Genomic DNA, 18,052 nt, shown 5'->3' with positions numbered 1-18,052 from the left:
AGCTATTTACTGCTTGGATACAAGTGCTATAAATGCCCTACATCTGAGCAGAATTATGGTAACAGCACTGCATTTTTCATACTGATACCATGAATAACTTCAATTTTTTCACTATTTCCAGCTTTACTTTTTAAATTATATGAAGTTATTAGTTTTTATTTTTTCCAGTTCCACTAGGAATAAGCAATATCAGCAGTACCCTGATTTTTGTACTTGGATGAGTAAGTTTTAAGAAAAAAGTAAACTATTTCATAAACAAAGCAGTTGAATTAATGTCACTGCTGTCTTTTGAGATGCAATCACAGAATCGTTTAGGTCAGAGAAGACCTTTAAGATTATCGGATCCAACCATTAACCCAGCACTGCCAAGTCCACCGCTAAACCATGTCACTAAGCACCACATCTCTATGTCTTTAAATACCTCCAGGGATGGTGACTCAGCAGCTTCCCTGGGCAGCCTGTTCCAATGCTTGACAACCCTTTCAGTGAAGAGATTTCTCCTAATATCCAATCTAAACCTCCCCTAGCACAACTCGAGGCCATTTCCCAAACTACAGTTCAATATTAATACTATCTATCAAATGTGTGAACATGTATTTGCGTGCATGTAAACTGATGAGATAATGCATGAGCAGAAATCTGTGGGAGCAATAGGACAAAGCAGGTGACCCACATGATCGTTTCTGGCCTCGTTATCGGTAATGCTTGCATGTTGGTGTGTTTGTTACATATCAAAATGCAATAAATAAACCATACGGTTTATTTCTTCCGATTTCAATTGTTATACTTCATATAATTTGACACAGTTTGATGTCAGTTTGATGCAGTTCCTGCTTAGAGGATAAATTGCATCAAAGCAAGAAGGTGAAAAAGATAGTCCTCTCTGACACATGTCCTCTTTTCCTTATTCCAGGGTTAGTAAGGTAGCTTTGTGCTGGTGATAAATCCCCACACAAAGAGTGAGTTCTTCACTTGGAACCTCAGTTATGTTTGCCATCAAATGAATCCAATCTGTAGTAATTAACAGTCTTTAATATTTCTGTGCTTAGTCTTTAACTGTATTATATTTTTTTTGCCTTTTGTAAGATGCATGTGAAAAGTAACAATTTGTCATAGGGATGATCTTCAGATATGTGGAAGAATACAATTATAAAGGAAGTCACTGAGTGAGACGACAGGGGTAGTTGCTACAGTGGTGATGGTGGCTTTATATTGAGCACATAAGGTTAAATCAAGTGAGGTAAGAATCAATTTCTGATGCTGCTAAGGTGTTGACTTTTTCTTCATTTTGATTGTGGGATGATTAACTGCACACATTTTCGTTCTGAATCCAAAATAATCTCTGCTTACAATGAAGATGCAATTTGCTCAAGTTCTGTATGCAGTTAGATCTTTAAGTGTGTCATTTCATTTTTGTTGTTCTTATCCTACTTTATTTGTTCTTCTAGTTTTTGGTATACTTATCACCTCTAGCCATAAAGTAGATTACAGAGCCCTTAGGCCAGGGATGACTTATAACACTGTGTAGTAGGGGAGCAGAATTAAACCTCTAATGTTACAAGGCTATCATAATAGTTTGTCTTCATCTGTTGTTAGTACCTTACCCTAGCATATGCTCCAACACTATAGCTTTTAAAAAACTAGTCTTTGTTAGAGATGGGAGATGACAACATAAAGCAAGCAATGCTACAGAAATCCTCTCTTTTTCATTTCACGGCAGGGTCAAAGTTCATTAATTAAATCTTATTGAAGGCTTAGTCTGGCTTATGCTGTTCTCTTTGCTAGATGAGACTGACTACCATCTCAAGCCTAATACTAGGAATTTTTCTGGAGTTGAGGCTCTGCCTGCTCTTTGTGGAAGGTTCATGGTTTTGTGCAGATTCAGGAAACGCCATCCATCCCAATAGACAAAACTACGTAATATTCTCTGCAGGTTGACAGGAATCATTCTCTACCCTTCTGGTCTCAGAAACATGTATTTATGGGTACAGCTCCTTCCAGGTAATCTTAATTGTCCTTTATAATACTTCATTGCTCCAGTTATGCAGCCACTGTGCCTCTTGAACTGCAGTACACTTTGCCCTTGTATCTGATTAAGTTCTCAATAAAACATGCCCTTAGCACTTCTAACATCAGACTGATACATAGGAGGTTGGAAAAAACCAGATTACAGATGTAACACAAATTATAAAAAACTACAAATACAAAAAGCAGTTGTGATGTGAGTTACCAGGTTGCGTGCAGAAGGATTAATTTATTCAGTTTAGACATACAAAATCTGAATGTCAGGTCAGAGTGAGTGATTGTAGCATGTCTTTAAAGTTAGCAGAAGGAAATAGGTGAGTCCAAGGCCTGTATTAGACACCTATCTCAACCTGGAGTAAATTGCTCTTTTCCTGTGTCTGTTTCTCTCCCTTGACTGTAAAGGGAGCCTGGGGTCATTAGTCAGGGTGAGGGCTATAGACAGAGAATAGTATCTTTTATTAGACTAGCTGCTGTAAATTAGAAAAATTAGGCAAGCTTTTGGGCTTATGAGCTCCTCTTCAGATCTGAAATAGGAGCAGCAGATTTCAAAGTTAATTATAAACCCTTTTCTACGTATGTGTTTACACCATCATAGTTACAGCAAAGCACCGTAGAGATCACTCAGATTTAGGCATATAATTTTTAGACATCTAAACTAAGCCAGAGGAACCAAGCATGAGGTGGTTATTTGGGAGTCTGAGGACTTGCATTTTACACGAGACATTTTTCCTCTGGATACTCCCTCCAGTCCTGAGCTCAGAACCAACCCAGAGGGCTGGCAGCCTCTCCTGCTGGGGAGATGCTCATCCATGACTGTGCTTTCTGCTTGGCCTCTTGCTGCTTGTGTGTTACATGTGAACTCTTAGCTTGTATCACATGCTCCTTTGGCAGCCAAGGGCTGCCGTAACACGCCTGTTAGACTTTTCTGTTGCTCAGGAATAACTTTCTGTATGCTATATATCATTGCAGTGCAAGACTTGTGCTAAGCTTGGAAGTTTGAACCTATTCTCAGTTTTTCCTATCTGCAGTTTGGATATGTTACTAGAGCAGATCTGGGAGCAAGTAATTTTCCTTGGATAATACCCAAGGAAAAGTTGTTCTGCTGCTCTCCCTGCCTTCCCCACAGACTCCTGCTGCAGTCCCAGTGAGAACTGAGCTGCTTGTGTGCTCTGTAGTGAGCACCCTGTCTGCTTTTGCCCTGGTGCCTTCAGTTATTTCGGAACTCCTGGCGCTGCTGGTGACTCAGTACCACAGTCTTTTTAACAAGTTTTGAAAACTGGCTTATCTTAATTTTTCAGTCTGTTTCAGTTTCCTAAAAGACTGTGTCATCCTTTGATGTTTTCTCCCTGCATCAGCATCCCACCCTTTTAACCCGGGGCTGCCTTACTCACAGAGAAACCTTCTGGTATTGACTGGCTCTGACGCAACTGCTCTTCTGAAATGGAGATTTGCCAGCGCTGGCCTTGGCCCAGCACTGTATATTTCTTGTTTCCTCAAAGGAACAATTGCTCTAAATAAAGAAGGACAGATGCAAAGCTTGTTTTGTAAAGCATATCAGAAGCTCCTATTACTGCAAATTGCCCTTTCCACTGGGCATACTTGGATTTCAATTCAGGTGGTTCAATTCACTAATTCATGTGATTGAAATGACTTTTATCAATTATCTTTCAATGGAGCAGTGCACTAAATCAGGAAAAGCTTTCTAGCTGAAGTGGATTCTTAATTCATTTAAATGGCATGCTCGTTTATTATTCAGATACGGTTTGCTAGGAGCTATCATAGCAATCTGACCACCTGTTTTGTCATGCTTTCAAAAAAACCTTAATTTTTTTTGCTGTCCTTGATTTATCTCCAATATCACCAATATTTCAAAAGAACGCCTTAAGGAACTAATTACTGGTTTGAATTTTTGCCCTTTACATTATTGGTTTTGTTAGGAGTAAGTACTTTATAAATGCATAGAAGACCTTTAAAGAGCTGAGAATGTAAATAAGGGGGGTAAACAAAGGACACCACATTGAGATAAGGTACTTGTCCAGTATCATTAAAAATACCAGAGAGAGCTGGGAGTGAAATACAAGCTGTTGAATTTAAATGATCTTCTATTTTAGGCTAATTTAAACAAAAATTTTAACGGGTCCTCCCCAAGGAAATCAGCATACACTATTCTTATCTAACCCAGCTCACCGGGGTGCAGGGGCAGGATTCTCAGAGTTCAGCTTGTGTGAAAGTTGGCAGCCGGCTAAAACAGAGGAATACAAATTCTTGTTCACATGGCAGGAAGGCTGCAGGGTGGGCTCTGCTGTAAAGGCCACAGCAGGAGCTGCACACAGTGGATTTGGTTTTTAAAACACCCTGATCCTCAGATTACGACTGTGCTGAAATCCCATCTGCTTAAAAGGTTCATCTCACTCATCATTTTGCAGAGTCAGATTTTGTTTGAATTGTGACATACTTAATGCTGTTCTCGTCTTAATTTTTCATGAAGAAACAAATGGTTTCCTGGTACCCCAGTATGACTTTGAACTTGCCAAGCTTCAGCAAAGATAGCAGTGATTGCCATCTAAAATTTAAAAACTAGGAGGATGGTTTGGGGTTTTTTTTTTAATTGTTTGGGGTTTTTTTTTAATTGTTTATCACTGTGTCTGAAATTGAGCTAGAAAGAGATCGTGTTCAAACCATCTGAGTGACTTTGCTGATAGAAAGGACAGGAGTTTGTTGTCATCCTAAGAAAAGATACCTGTTTTATACTCTTCTCTTTTGAAGTTAAGGCTGTGGAGAAAGATTGATTCAAAAAATAATTTTAATTTCCATATTACAAAAATAGAGCAATCTTGCGGACATGTAAAATTACGTTTTCTTGCAGTTAGTAGTAGCTTCTCTACTTTTGCTTTTGCATTTGATTATTGTTGTTATAATGGTTGGTCTTAGTGATTTTGTTCATTCTTTGGCTCTAAACATCTTTTGTCAGATCTAAGCCTTTCCTTAGCTGTACAGGTGTAAATAGGTGTTACTGAATGCAAGTGAGTACTTGTTCAATTCAGCCTTTTCCTAATGTTAATCCTAACATTGATGTCAGGTCCATTCTACATCCTAGTGTAAAAAAAAATGATAGATGATGGCAACACTTCTATTGTAAGAAATGTACATGACAAAATACCGAGGTTTGCCGGGGGCGAATTTAGACAGATGTAGCTGCTCTGGCAGTGTTTTCTTAATTACAGTTGTCAGCTAACTTCCTTGGCTAACAGCACAGAATTTGTGTGCATGTAGGTAAGACTCAGTATTCATTCATCTTAAAAAGCTAAAATGGCTTTTTGTCCGTGAAAGGTGTGTCTGTACCTCATTGTTGTTTCATGGATCCACTATAGATGGTGAAAATTAGACACTACCATCTGTAAAGTATGTAGACACCCTTGAAAATACTCACTGTCCTTTAAGCCAGAATTCCATCACAATCTTGGCAGGTTGGGGGGGGGGAGTAGTTGTTCTTCTCATTCACTGAAGTTCAAAACAATAAAAATTCCAAGGATTTTTTTAGATACCAAAGTAAAACTGTTACTACTGCAAACATTATGTCACTAATTTACCTATTAGTAAGAATCTATCAAGGTAAAAGAACAAAACTATAGAAAAGTGCACTATACAGATCTTTTAGTTATTAGATTAAATAGTTCCTAATAATTATAACCATTGCCTGTATTCCTCAGAGAAAGACTTAGATCCTCATATATTTGTAGTCATGTGTCAGGAGCGACAGCACCAATATTTAATCGATAGAAAGGAAGAGGTGCTCTTTTTTCAGTGTACAAACCAGCTAAGAAGACTGTTCATACCTTTGCAATGCATTTTCTACAAAGAGGAGTTAACCTTCTTTTCCTAATTATTGTAGACAAGATCTTAAAGACACCTGGTTCCTCAGAGGGCTGCACATTTGATACAGTAGTGTGTGACATTAACAGAACTTTCCTTGTTGGTGTTTAAAGGGATCTCATTGTTAGGAAGTGGAGAAATGGAGAGAATAAGCACCAAGAGTTAAATTAGTATTCAAGGAATATTTTGAGTTCTACAATGAAAGTAGCTAATGTTTCCAAATGAAAACTGAGCTTTGAGTCTTCGGATGATTTTATATGGTGACAGTACCTACAGAATATAACTGGATTTAATTCTTAGAAAATATCCAAGTAATCACTGGAGGAAAGTCATCCTACAGTTTGAATTATTATTATAAGATTGCATTCTAATACTATACACAAACAGCAATCTGAAAAATAACACTAGTGTCCCAAATGTCAGATTTTTTTCAAGCAAATTTCTGGCCTACTGGCACACATGCTTACTGACATCTGTATGCCATTTTCACTTAACGAGGTTATTAAATCTTCTGATTTTGAAGCTCATTTGAGAAAAGCACCATTAAAAGGCTCCACATTTATCACCGCTGTATTTACTAAGAAAAGTAGAAATGTCTTTGTTTATCTTTCAATCTGTCCCTTTCCCCCTGCCTTTTTTGCTTTTATTGTAGCTACTGCCCCCTGTGCAGTCAGATGTGGCAGGAGCCACCTCTCACCCACCTCATTCTGCCCCTCACCGTGTCCTGGGGTGATGTGACTGTCGTCTTCTGCCACTCAGCAAAGGCTTCCTCTCCTCCACTAGTCCTTTCACCAGTGCCAAGGTTCCCATATTCAAGGGTAGCATGAGCACCTCTGTATCATTATTGTTACTGCCTTTTCATCTCTGAAAGAGGTCAAATCAGCATGTCAACATTTGAAATGTCCTCAGGAGGGTGACCACAGTTCAGTGCAAGAGAGCAGATGTTGATGGCAGCCACAGCCATTTCTATGAGCTCTAGGCAGTTGAGGTTGTAACTGCTGGCTGGTGGAAAGAGTCCATACGTCTACAAGAGATTCTCTTTCCTTATCTTAATTTTTATCAAGGTAGGGTAATTCTCACTAGGGATGTGTTTCCTAAAACTGGGTAGCTGAAGTGTTTCGGGGTTACTGTGCTGAATACAACACAAAGAAGAGAGACATAGACTTAACCAAATGTAGAGCTTCACAAGCTTGGCCAACTAGTGTCTCAACCGTAGCTCCCAGTGCTTTTCAGCTCGCAGAGTTCTGCTTGTCTCCCTTCATCAAGCTCCTGGTTGCAGTATGTTTCTGCAGTAGCAGCTGTCATCCCCGAGGTGATGCTCTTGGGGCCACCAGGAGAGTGGAATGAGTGGAGCTGCTGTTAACCAGATAAGGGTGTATGACTGCCTTCAGTATAGACAAGTGCAAAGAGCATTTACAGTGAAAAACATTGCAGGGTGGGTTTCCCTTTTTTTCTTTCAGATACTGTTTTTCACAGAGCTACAGCCTGACTCATGCCCTCCTATAAGGCTGCTTGCTATGCAAGTCTCCCAGAGCCAAAAGAGCTGCTGTAGTTTAATTCCACATTGAAGCACGCTGTACAGAGGCCGCAACATTTCAGAGCTGAGATCTAATCCCTTGATTTGCTAAGTAGGCATTTATTAAAATGCTGTGCAGCAGCAAACAGTGTTAGACTGGTGTTCAGGACTCAGCCTTACTAGATGTAGTGATTTTTGCTTGTTCTCCCAGCCTTTTACTAGTCTTGACTTCTTTTATCTCAAATGAGGCAGATTTCATACATCCTGTGAGCTAGAAGATATCTATCTATGTAGCTTTATATATGTGTGTCTACATGGGTGTAAATATATGTACACACTGCACAGAAACGCATTCATCCACAGTAACAGGTGGTGTTGGCAACACCTGTTGCTTGGGTCACTCAACACTCCAGTATTAAAACCCTAATTTTAGTTGCTTATAACTTTTGTCAAACTTAAACATTTGGGTTGAAATGTTATGTGCCAGGTGTCTGCCTTAGGCTGATTTGGGGAGAGGCAGGGTGGGGAGAGGAATTTATCAGCAAAACTGTTTCTGCCCTTTCAGGGAGCAGAGGCCAGGGCGCTGGTTTGCCTGTGCTGAGAAATAACATATTGCTGGTTGAGATGTTCCAGTAGCATCCCTCGTCTGAAGCTAAAAGTTGCCAGTGGAGACCCCCTGCAGCTGAGCATGTCTTATGCCAGCTTTATGGAAATCCACTATTTCCAGAGAGTGCACCTCTGTCTGACTAAATTACAGGCCTGTGGCAATGCTTGGCAGAACTTTGTTGATGGCTGTCTCCATCATGTCCGTTTCCAAACAGTGGTGCTGCACTAGTGATCGTTTGGATGCAAGATGCCCGTGAAACAGCAAAGTAAGCCTCAGAGTCTGAGCATGGAGCAAAGCCAGCTGCTGTGCACAGGGGCACCAGTCCTCAGAGCAAATGCAAGCAGCTTGGCTTGAGCTTACACAGTGTGAATAAATAGGAGGGGATAGCTGGCTGGAATCCAGAGGAACTGGTGATGAAGGAAGGGAGCAGTGAGCTAAGAGTGGTAAGAGTGAAGGACACAGGGTTTTAAGAACTGTGTGAGGAACAATGCTGAGGAGACAGACCAGTGTGATAAGGCAGATAGACTGAGAAGGGATGGAGCACAGCTCTGGCCAGTCCGTGATGGCAGGATGTCTGTGGTCCCTGCCTAACCAGCTGAAACATTTCACTGACAATACATCGCAGCTCCTCAAACAGGTGTTTTACACAGGAATACAAGCTGTACAGCTGCCACTGGCTCCCCTATTTGAGTGTATGGACTTGAACCTACTAATAAACACTTAGGATTTTGCATGGTTTCATCTGATGCTCTTTCAGGAGCAGAGTTGTTCAATTTACTTCTGCTTAATGGAAACATCAACATTTTTGTTCTTTTTTCTCTTTTTAAATATTTCTTAGCTTTTGCATACTCAGCCTGCACTTGGAAGCATTGTTATGTGTGCATGCAACTCCCTTCGTAAATACTACAGTTGTTTCTTACTGTATAATCTTGCTTTGGAATCTGTACTACATTTGTAGCTTACAGTATGCAAAATCACACTAGGAAGTCAGTCATAGATACCAAAGCGGGCTGTGGTTTCATCTAGGTTGTAAGAACATTTGAACAGACGGCTGTTATTATTTTAAAATGTTGTCCTTTCTTGATGGTTGTGGGAATTAGAAACAAACTGCCTATTACAAAATACTCTGTTTCATATTACTTAGCGTTTTCCCATTAAAATCTGAAGAAATGCCACAGAACCTGATCAAAGTTTAAAGTCAGTTTGTTATTGAATGATGATGATTTTTTTATTATTATTATTATAGGTAAAGCCTCAGCCAAGAAACTGACAAAAAAGGTAAGCAAAATGTTCCTTTCCTTCTTCAAAAGAACTTGCATTCTTTCTGTTACTCAACTGAATAGACTTCTCTTCCAAAACAGGCTTTATATTTTATTATTTTAATTGTATTTTATTGTTTGTGTCTTTAAAGGAGGTAGATGCTGCACTGCTATGTGTTGCCAAAACTAAACCAGGACCGACCTTTTTTAGGGAGCTTGGTGATAAAGGTAATGAGTGCTTTTGATACTGAAAAATACATCTTGTTTTGTATCTCATTATATGGTATGAATCTGAATGTTTTTTTAAAGAAGTTTCCATGGATTTGACTTCATCCCTATCTAGCCCAGTATATGCCTCCTTGGCAAATCTCTCAGTTATGCAAGAGAGAGTAAAGAGGCAGAGCTGGGAATTGAAAGCCTTCTGAGGTGCAGGAGACATGAAAGAAATTGGAAAGCCTACTACTTGTAGAAAAGAAAGGATCTAAAGGCATGACTTCAGCACAAAATGGATTTTTAAGACTTGTTGTTAATAAGCTGCTGCTGTTTCACTGTATAGCTTAAATGCATGGAATCTAAAAATAAAATTTGTATCTAGTTATGTAAAGTAGCATCCCTGATTCCAAAAGCAGTTTATCTTACTTCTCCTTCTTCAGGAGCTCAGCGGCCCTTCGCCACACCAATGTGCTTTGGTTTCTTCTCACCCAGCATTTCTACCTTATATTGGGCTACATAAAGAAAAAACTCGTGGTGAGAGCTGGGATATTGTTTGTATAAGAATAGGGAAATGAACACTAAGTAAACACCTCATTAGAATAAATTAACTGAAGGGAGAAAAAAACAAGAAGATCAAGGAAGCCAAATAGATGAGTAATTAACCCTTTCACCGGTAACAAAGACTGAAACCACAAACTAATGAGAAAGGCCCACAGCTTCTGTTCAAAAACTTTCTGTATCGTAGACTACAGCCTGAATCCCATATCCTGTGGGTGTTTCTGGAAAATAAAGGTGCCTTTGCACTGCCACGGCATGAGCCATGCTCTCTCCATGCGCAGCAGATCCCTGTCAATGGCGGGCAGCTTGTGCCAAGAGGGCAGCCTGCGATCTCAGCTGGTGGCGTTTTGGCTGCCCTTGGGCCTCATGGCCTCTTCTGCCTCCGGTTCACTTCTTGTGTCCTTTTGCAGATGTGGATGGGTCTTCAGCTGGATGCTTTATTGTCAGTCCACTCCTGCAAGACCCAGCATACCCCAAAAGCCCTGAAACATCTCAACAAGTTGAACAATTTTTTCCTGTCCTAGGGAAGGCTGGATTTTTTATTGAGTAGTCATTCCCTGCCTTTTCAAATTACTAATCATGTGATTTCCCAGGATTGGGTTTAAAGGATTCTCAGTCTGTAATTCTTGGATATTCTTTCTCTATCCTTGCTTTTTTAGAGCCTTTCTTTTTCTAGTGGCTGACACTGCAAATCCCTGAAGCACTCTGCCTGAGAAAACAAGGAATCCACCAAAGAAAGAGAAAACACAGCAAATCAGCACAGCCTCCTTTTACTGCACCTCTCCCAGCAGATTGCTTGGCAGAAAGTGGGCTTGGTGATAACGCTGGCACCTTTTGCATTCTGGACAAGGCATTGATCTTGCCTTGTTTAGGACTGTGGGTTTGTGTACTCTGTCCTTCAAAGGTCAGCTAGGAGTTTGAGACGATGCAGGAACGTTCAGTGCAGTCATCCATATGTCTCCACAACACATGGAGTTTTTACAGTTTTTGGTCGTGATGCCTCTCTAGTGACTTTGATGCTTTTGCTTTAAGATGCGTTATTACTACATTTTTTTCAGTGTAAATATTTATGTATTAAATACATTACAAGCAGCAGAATAATGAATCTACAGCTGTTCCACTGTTTAGCTGAGATTATTTTAACTACCTTCAAATTGTTACTTAAATACCAAGTAGAGGGAAAACTGTCATCAGTCCAGTTTGTAAAATGTAGCGCTAGCGAATTCTGCCTTCTAGCGGGCAGTTTTAAAACTCATGTCATACTTTGTGGGTATAGTTATGATTTATTCAGCAATAAATATTGCACTGTCAGCATTTGCTATGAAGTTGAGGGTAGAGATTTCCAGAGAGGGATAGGGAAGGTTCATATAGTGTTAGAAAATGACAGTATTTTGCCAATGCTAACTGCAAATACTTGGCTACAAGTATGCTGAGTCATTCAACAGAATGTAAAGCTTTTGTCTTTTAAATTTTACTTGGACATGGATATAATTTTCTGTGGGTTTGTTGTTTTTATTTTTACATTTGTTGCATTGAATCTTTTAAGTAATGTTGTCCACAAGTTTAAAAAATCTTATCTCAAATTATTTTAGTATAATCGCTCTGCTAGGAAATGCCAGACAGCCTGTGGATTTGCTTTAAGGCACTGAGATGGATTTTAAAGAACAATCAAGAAGGTTTTTTACGTATTTTTACTATATTTAGCTTTTTACCTATTTCACTATACTGACTTCTCAGTCAGCTTGTGGGAAGATGATGAAAACAGTCTGTGTCTCGCCACCGCCCTTTCTTGCAAGGTTCTTAGCCAACCTCTGCAGTTTAAGTGAATAGCACTATCTTGCTTTTCCCTTGAGCCAACAAGCAAGGCATTGTCTTTAAAGTGGTCTTTTCTTTACATCTTACTATCTCCATATACATTTTGCAGATACTTTCTGCAAAATTTTATAAGATATGTTTCCTGTCTACCCATATAGCTAAAACTCTCCAGGTACTCAGCATTTTCTGTCTCAGTTATTACAACTTTGTTTTTTCTCTGACTTTACCAAGCATAATCTGCCATGTTAATATCCTTACAAATGCATTGATAAATATGTTTTTCTTGCATATCTCCTGTGTATGTATCATCTCTTCTTTTATATGCCAACGCTGTGCTGTCCTTGTTCTGTTTTATTTAGTGTAAACTGCTTGTTTTCACTTTCCAGGTCTTCCTTATACCCCTGTGCAGCACATCTCAAGACAGCCAGGAGGCAGACTCCCACTTCTCCTTGGCCAGTGATGCTGGCCTTCACCTCTTGCTGGTTCAATGTTCAGGCAGAGATCTTTGTGCTGATACCATTGCAGTCCATGACTGCGAGGTGTTTTCTATATAGACTTGAAAATTACCTCCTCATCTTCCCTTATATTCTTCCTTTAAAAAGTCATTTGCTGTGTCATGCACAAAACAAGATTAGGGAGTAGGAATCTTGATCACTGCCCATCACACTGTTTGCTTGATTTCTTTTCCTCCCGTTTGTTTATATCCATTTTTTTAATCTTGTCTTCTACTTGGGCATATAAGCTAAAATAAATGGGGTAGGAGTTCTTTCTCTGTTTGGTTTCGAATTTGGAAAAATCCTGGATACTTTTGTCTGGGAACACGATTCCAAGTTTTACAGCAATGCAAATAATATTTTACATTCTTGCAATGGAAGTAACCCCAAAACTTGTAGCAAAACTAAATCTTTGAGATTAAAATATTTTTTATTTCCATGGTGTATAGTATGACTGTAGGACTGTGCTGATTTACACGTGGTGCACGCTGGATAATAGGGTGAATAGCCCTATTTTGATGGGGAATAAAGCTGAGATATGGACCCAGAGTGAGCGAGCAACAGGATCAGCATTAGATCAGTCTTTAGCTAAGACTTGTTCTCCTATTTTCAGACTCTTGTATGCAGCAATTTAATATTTCTAAACTCTGGTACTTACAACTTAGTGTTAAGTCACTGTCGGAGGTCAAACACAAATGCTGTTGGCTCTGCATAGTAATTTATTAGAAGTTAATTGTTTATTACCGAAGCTTAAGTGGATTCCTTATCTATCAATTAACTAAATATAAATTATAAAAAATAGTTTATCTTTGCACAGATAGGCATGTTTGAGCTTCATTATTTTAAGCAGCTTCAGCATTATACAATGTTTAGCTCACAAGTTATAAGTAGCTCAGTTATTTTGAAAAGTGATCTATAAAAAAGCCCTTCACTTTTTTTTTTTCTCCAAACATTATTGCAGGGCAGATGGTTCAGATTCTGTTGTTTAACCACTCTCGTTATGCACACTCTATCTTTAGCTTGTACACTCTATTTTGACGCTATCACATCTTTGTGTTTGTTCAGGCTTTTCACTTAAGGCAGTATTTCAAAGGAAAACACTGGAATTTTCCTTCAAAAGGGGGGAAAATACTTTCACCTTGTAGAAAGGACATGTTCCTATTTTAAAAAAAAAAAATTAAAAAATAAAAAAGAAGCCTCCTCTTGGCGCAGGGCCCAGCAGTACTATCAGCACAATCTAGCAGCTTGACAGCTTTGCGCGTTACCATGTTCCCCTTGAGAATTAGAGGGAAGCTATTCCCCGCCTTCCCGAGGCTGCCAAAGGGTGGAGGACTTTGATCCTTCAGGGTAACGTTAGAGGAGTTCTCCTCCCAGGTACTAAATGTGACAAAGCACATTTAATTTATTTGCCTTTTATATAAACATTGAATGTTTTCAGTGAGAATCCAAAGATTTAGTGTAGGCCCTTTATTTAATACCAAATAAACCTTACTTTCTTGATTAGACGTAAACATTGATGAGTCTCTGGATAGGGAATTTTACCTTCAGACCACTAAAAACAGAAGTAAAAATTTTATTAAATAATAACATGGCTTACTTTAATAACCTATTTAATACAATGTTAAACTACAATTTTTTTATGTTTATAAGATTTGATCTTTCAAGTCTTGCTATTAAGTATTTTTTTTTTTTTTTTTTTGCAAGTCATTCTTTAACTCTTTTATTTCAGGATTGATATCTTATGCAGAGTACCTATTTTTGCTGACAATCCTTACAAGTAAGTATTATATATTTAAAATATATATGTGTAAATACTCAGTTACTAACAGCTTTCCAGGAACAACTTCTGGTGTGTTTTAGCTTCTAAATTTCTACATTATACTAAAATGTAAAGAACTATTATTATATATAGAGTGATAAGGCATTAATATAAAGTGGATTTAACTGATTGCACCTTACTTCCATGGTGTCATCATTGGTCCATAGTAGTACTTAAAAAATCATGATAATCCCTGCACCATGAGATCAGAAAAGTCTTTCAAGAGACTTAGAGAGAGGGGAGACAGTGGTTACAGGACCACATAAAAAGGGGAAAATGAACAGTGGGGGAAGGTAAATAATTTGTTTTCTGGATAGTAGTTTTAGTCATTTTGGACAATGAGACATTAACATTATAGCTCATGCAGTGGTGTAAAAAGCTGTTGTGTCAGAAAGGTTGTAGCCTATTATTCATGTGTTCAAATACAGAATAGATGATATAAATAAACAGCAGAATTCTGCAGTGTCTTTTTGTTTGACTTTTTAACCCTGTTTTTTTCCTCTGTTCCTTTTACTTTATTTTCTTCAAGTATTTTGCATGTATTTCTGCCCCCTCCTTTGCCTCCTTCCTTTTTCTCTGTCAAGCATATTTTAAAAAACTTTTTTGTTTGGTACTTGCTTTATCTGCAAACAGTAGGTATTTTTTATTGTGTGTGGAAGTGATCTTGGAAATTCTGGTTTTCTTCACCCATACTTGCTCTGTGCCATGCTTGCCACCTCCCTGTGCTGTTCTGATGGAAGCATAGGTGATGCTGGAAAATAGCGAGATTTGAAATAAGATATATGCAATGAGTGTTACGCAGTGAGACCCATAGACTAGTAGTGCATCAGTCCAAATGCATGTCCATGTAATAGTCCACATGCAGTCTTGTTTGACTGACTTGTACAGGTCTAACTTTTTAAGCAAGGGACAAAGCTAGGCATACTAGATCTCATGGTATCAGTGGATGGGGAAAGGAGACGAGGAAGCAGTCACTCTTATCCTGATGGACTGTAGATGCTCAAGCTTCATCACTTCCGTGGCTGTGAGGTCCGTGGCAGGGGCTTAAACAAATTGGCAAATTTTCCTTGCTCTAGAAATCCACCGTGTCACAGTGTATTACAAGTAAGTAATGTTGGTCTCCATAGAATGGAGAGAATATGTCCAGCCTTTGCAGATAATGACTGTCGGTACACACCTCTCACACAGCTTAGGTGGCCCTTTTGCAACTTACATATTTCTCAGCAGAACTGCATTACTTCCTACTATGCAGCATGAAGGATAATCTCTTTGGAAACTCCAGCTAGTACACAGTATTAAATAGTATATATGCATTAAGATAACCTACTTAACGTACAAATATACTGTGTCACCAGCAGTGACTGTCTGGTGCTGCATGCAACTTGAACAGGAGTTATACGATGTGTTCAAGTGGTTTTTTTTAAATCAGAAATAATAAGTCTAGCCTAGTTAGAAAGCTGATTCTAAAACATTTCCTGCAACTCAGACAGATACTTTTTTTTTAACAAGGACAACCACAACAGCCACATTATAACTTCAGAAGAATACCTTAATTAAGGTTGCAGAAATAGGTGCCAAAGATTCTATTTCTTTAAAAATCTATGGCAGCTGAAAGGAAATTCATGCTGATTTATTGGCTGAAACAATTAGAAAATTGAAGCAGTATCAGAGCAAGTTGTTCCACTTCTCCAGACAATCAACTAACGTTATTTTTCACATAATTTATATAGGAATGTATTGAACTGCAAAAACAAAGGCACTTTTTGATGCAGAATAAAAATGCAGTGCTAATATTGCTGCTTTGGTTACACAGAGGGTTATCATTGTGATCAGTTTGAAAGCAAATGTCAACAAGTGTTAGTGCCTCTATCTTTGCCTAACAAGTATCCCATGTCAGTCGACCCCCAGTTACACAGCTTACTTATCTCAGTAGTGAGAATTAATGTGAGATTTCTTAAAGCAGCCATTAGTATTTAAATGACTACTGCTAAGTCACCAACAGAGCAATAGGGGAACAGGAGAAGAGTCACCAGGTTTCCAGAGTCCCGGTTCCAGGACACTACTGACGAGACCATGCTGCCTGTTATACAACTTGAAAATGTGATTTTGTGACAGGCAAAGGTTTTATTTTGCCCCTCTGATCCCCTTTTCTCTTTTCTGTTTGCCTTGTATCATCGCAGTCTTTTTTTTTCTTCCAGTGCTGTATTGAATTTCATTTCCAGCAGTTGTGTACTGGAGCTGCTGGTAAAGCCCTGCCTGGTGAAGGAGCCCAGGAGCTAAAGTTGTCACCTTTACGTAAAGCTTCATCTCAGTTAGCCAGTCACAGGAGTTGACAGCTTGGTCAACATAGGAATAGTTGGAGGGGAAGCACCTAGGTATTAACCTGCACTCATAGCCAAGATGAAGCTTTTCTGTTCAGATTTTGGAATTTTGCCTGATTCTAATTAAATACAAATATATCTGAGGTAGTTTTTGAACTGTGCTTATTTTACGAACACATACCTTTGGGTTTACATCATATCAGATAAGTATGTCATCTCTGAACACTACAAGCAGCTTTAGGTCCTACATTTTCAGTAACAGCTCTCTTATCTGAAAATTGCAACACAGATGGTACGAATTACTATTAAATACATCAACTACTTTTATTCTCTAAATATGTTCTAAGATAGGCTCTTCTTGCTTTTATACTAGTAACACAAATTTAGCATGTGGCATTTCCATGGAAAGGAAGCCAGGTTTGATTATTGCAGCCCAGTTGCTGGGGAAGGTCTCTGCTGTGCGGATTGCAGCGATGTTTATAAAATAACCCTGTGTCACAAGGTTGCTCCACAAAGAACATCAGTTGGCTGCTAAAGATGTAGTTATTTCTAAAACGTAAAAATAGTGCTCTCTTTAACCATCTTGTAATCACTTAAAAGGGAACAATATTTCTTCAAATTGTTCCCTTTGCAGAAAGATTAAAAAAAAAAAAGCAAAACTTAAAACTTCACAGAATGGAGCTGGAAGAAGAACATATTTCCAAAAGAAAAACTCCAAAGGCATTAGAGTTTTTTTGGAGATACTGTTTCACTGCCCTCATGAGTCCAACATTGTTCTTGGAAACATGAGTACATTCTAGGGACAAGAAGTCCATGGCTTTCATATTAATGCCTGACTTGACTGGGTTGTGGAATTAATTCACCTGCTCCAGAAATTACTGGGATAAGTGTTTGCTACTGCAGTGAACTATAACTACATTTCAGCAGCATGCTGCTCCTGTGTGGGCCGCTAATGAGTGAGGCCACCTCCTGTAAGCAAAGTAAGATCAGGAAATTGTGGGAAGGACCTCAAAACACACCAGGTTTTTATAGCACCTGCAAGATCCAGAACTTATTACATTTTTGTGCTGAAAAGAAACATCCACTCGGTGAAGGAAATGCAGGGTAAAATTGTATAAAATTCCTGAAAAAGTCAGCTTGATGGGAGTCATACAAAACATGCTTTTGTCCAAAAAGGCCAGAAAGAGTGGTTTATTACATCTCAGTAACATCTGAGTACACTGTTTAGGGAGGAAGGAGAAAGGTAGGAAAAAAAAAAAAAGGCCTGGGGTCTAACACAGCAGGAGCAGGAGCTGAGAGAGCTGGCCATCGTTACAAGATCAGTCTGTTTGCTAGGGAAGACTGCAAATACTGGCATCCAGTAATGCATGCAAGGAGTACCAGAGGAGTACACTAAGCTCTTTCATGCAGTTTGGGGATAATTATTGGTTTCTCAAGGCACTTTCCAGGCTTCTCACCTGAAAAGGAGCTCTAACAATCAAGGCAGAGCTAGACTTCAGAAATTACATGGGATTATGGAGACATCTGTAGAGAAGATCTAAGACCAGGACAG

The 18,052-nt window shown here is 38.9% G+C and overlaps 1 protein-coding gene across 1 annotated transcript in view; it reads left to right on the top strand.

The window, feature by feature from the left end:
* The window catches only part of MICU2 (mitochondrial calcium uptake 2), a 151,464-nt gene that overhangs the window by 102,770 nt on the left and 30,642 nt on the right, over positions 1-18,052 (top strand). The window contains exons 3-5 of the mRNA XM_037376196.1: positions 9,268-9,299; positions 9,433-9,508; positions 14,090-14,137. Coding sequence (XP_037232093.1) covers positions 9,268-9,299; positions 9,433-9,508; positions 14,090-14,137 — 156 coding nt within the window. The remainder of the gene's footprint in view (positions 1-9,267; positions 9,300-9,432; positions 9,509-14,089; positions 14,138-18,052) is intronic.

Source organism: Falco rusticolus, chromosome 2 (genome assembly GCF_015220075.1).
Source record: "Falco rusticolus isolate bFalRus1 chromosome 2, bFalRus1.pri, whole genome shotgun sequence".
Taxonomy (NCBI): domain Eukaryota; kingdom Metazoa; phylum Chordata; class Aves; order Falconiformes; family Falconidae; genus Falco; species Falco rusticolus.
The sequence above is the reverse complement of the archived record's forward strand: the minus strand, read 5'-3'. Positions and strand labels throughout refer to the sequence as shown.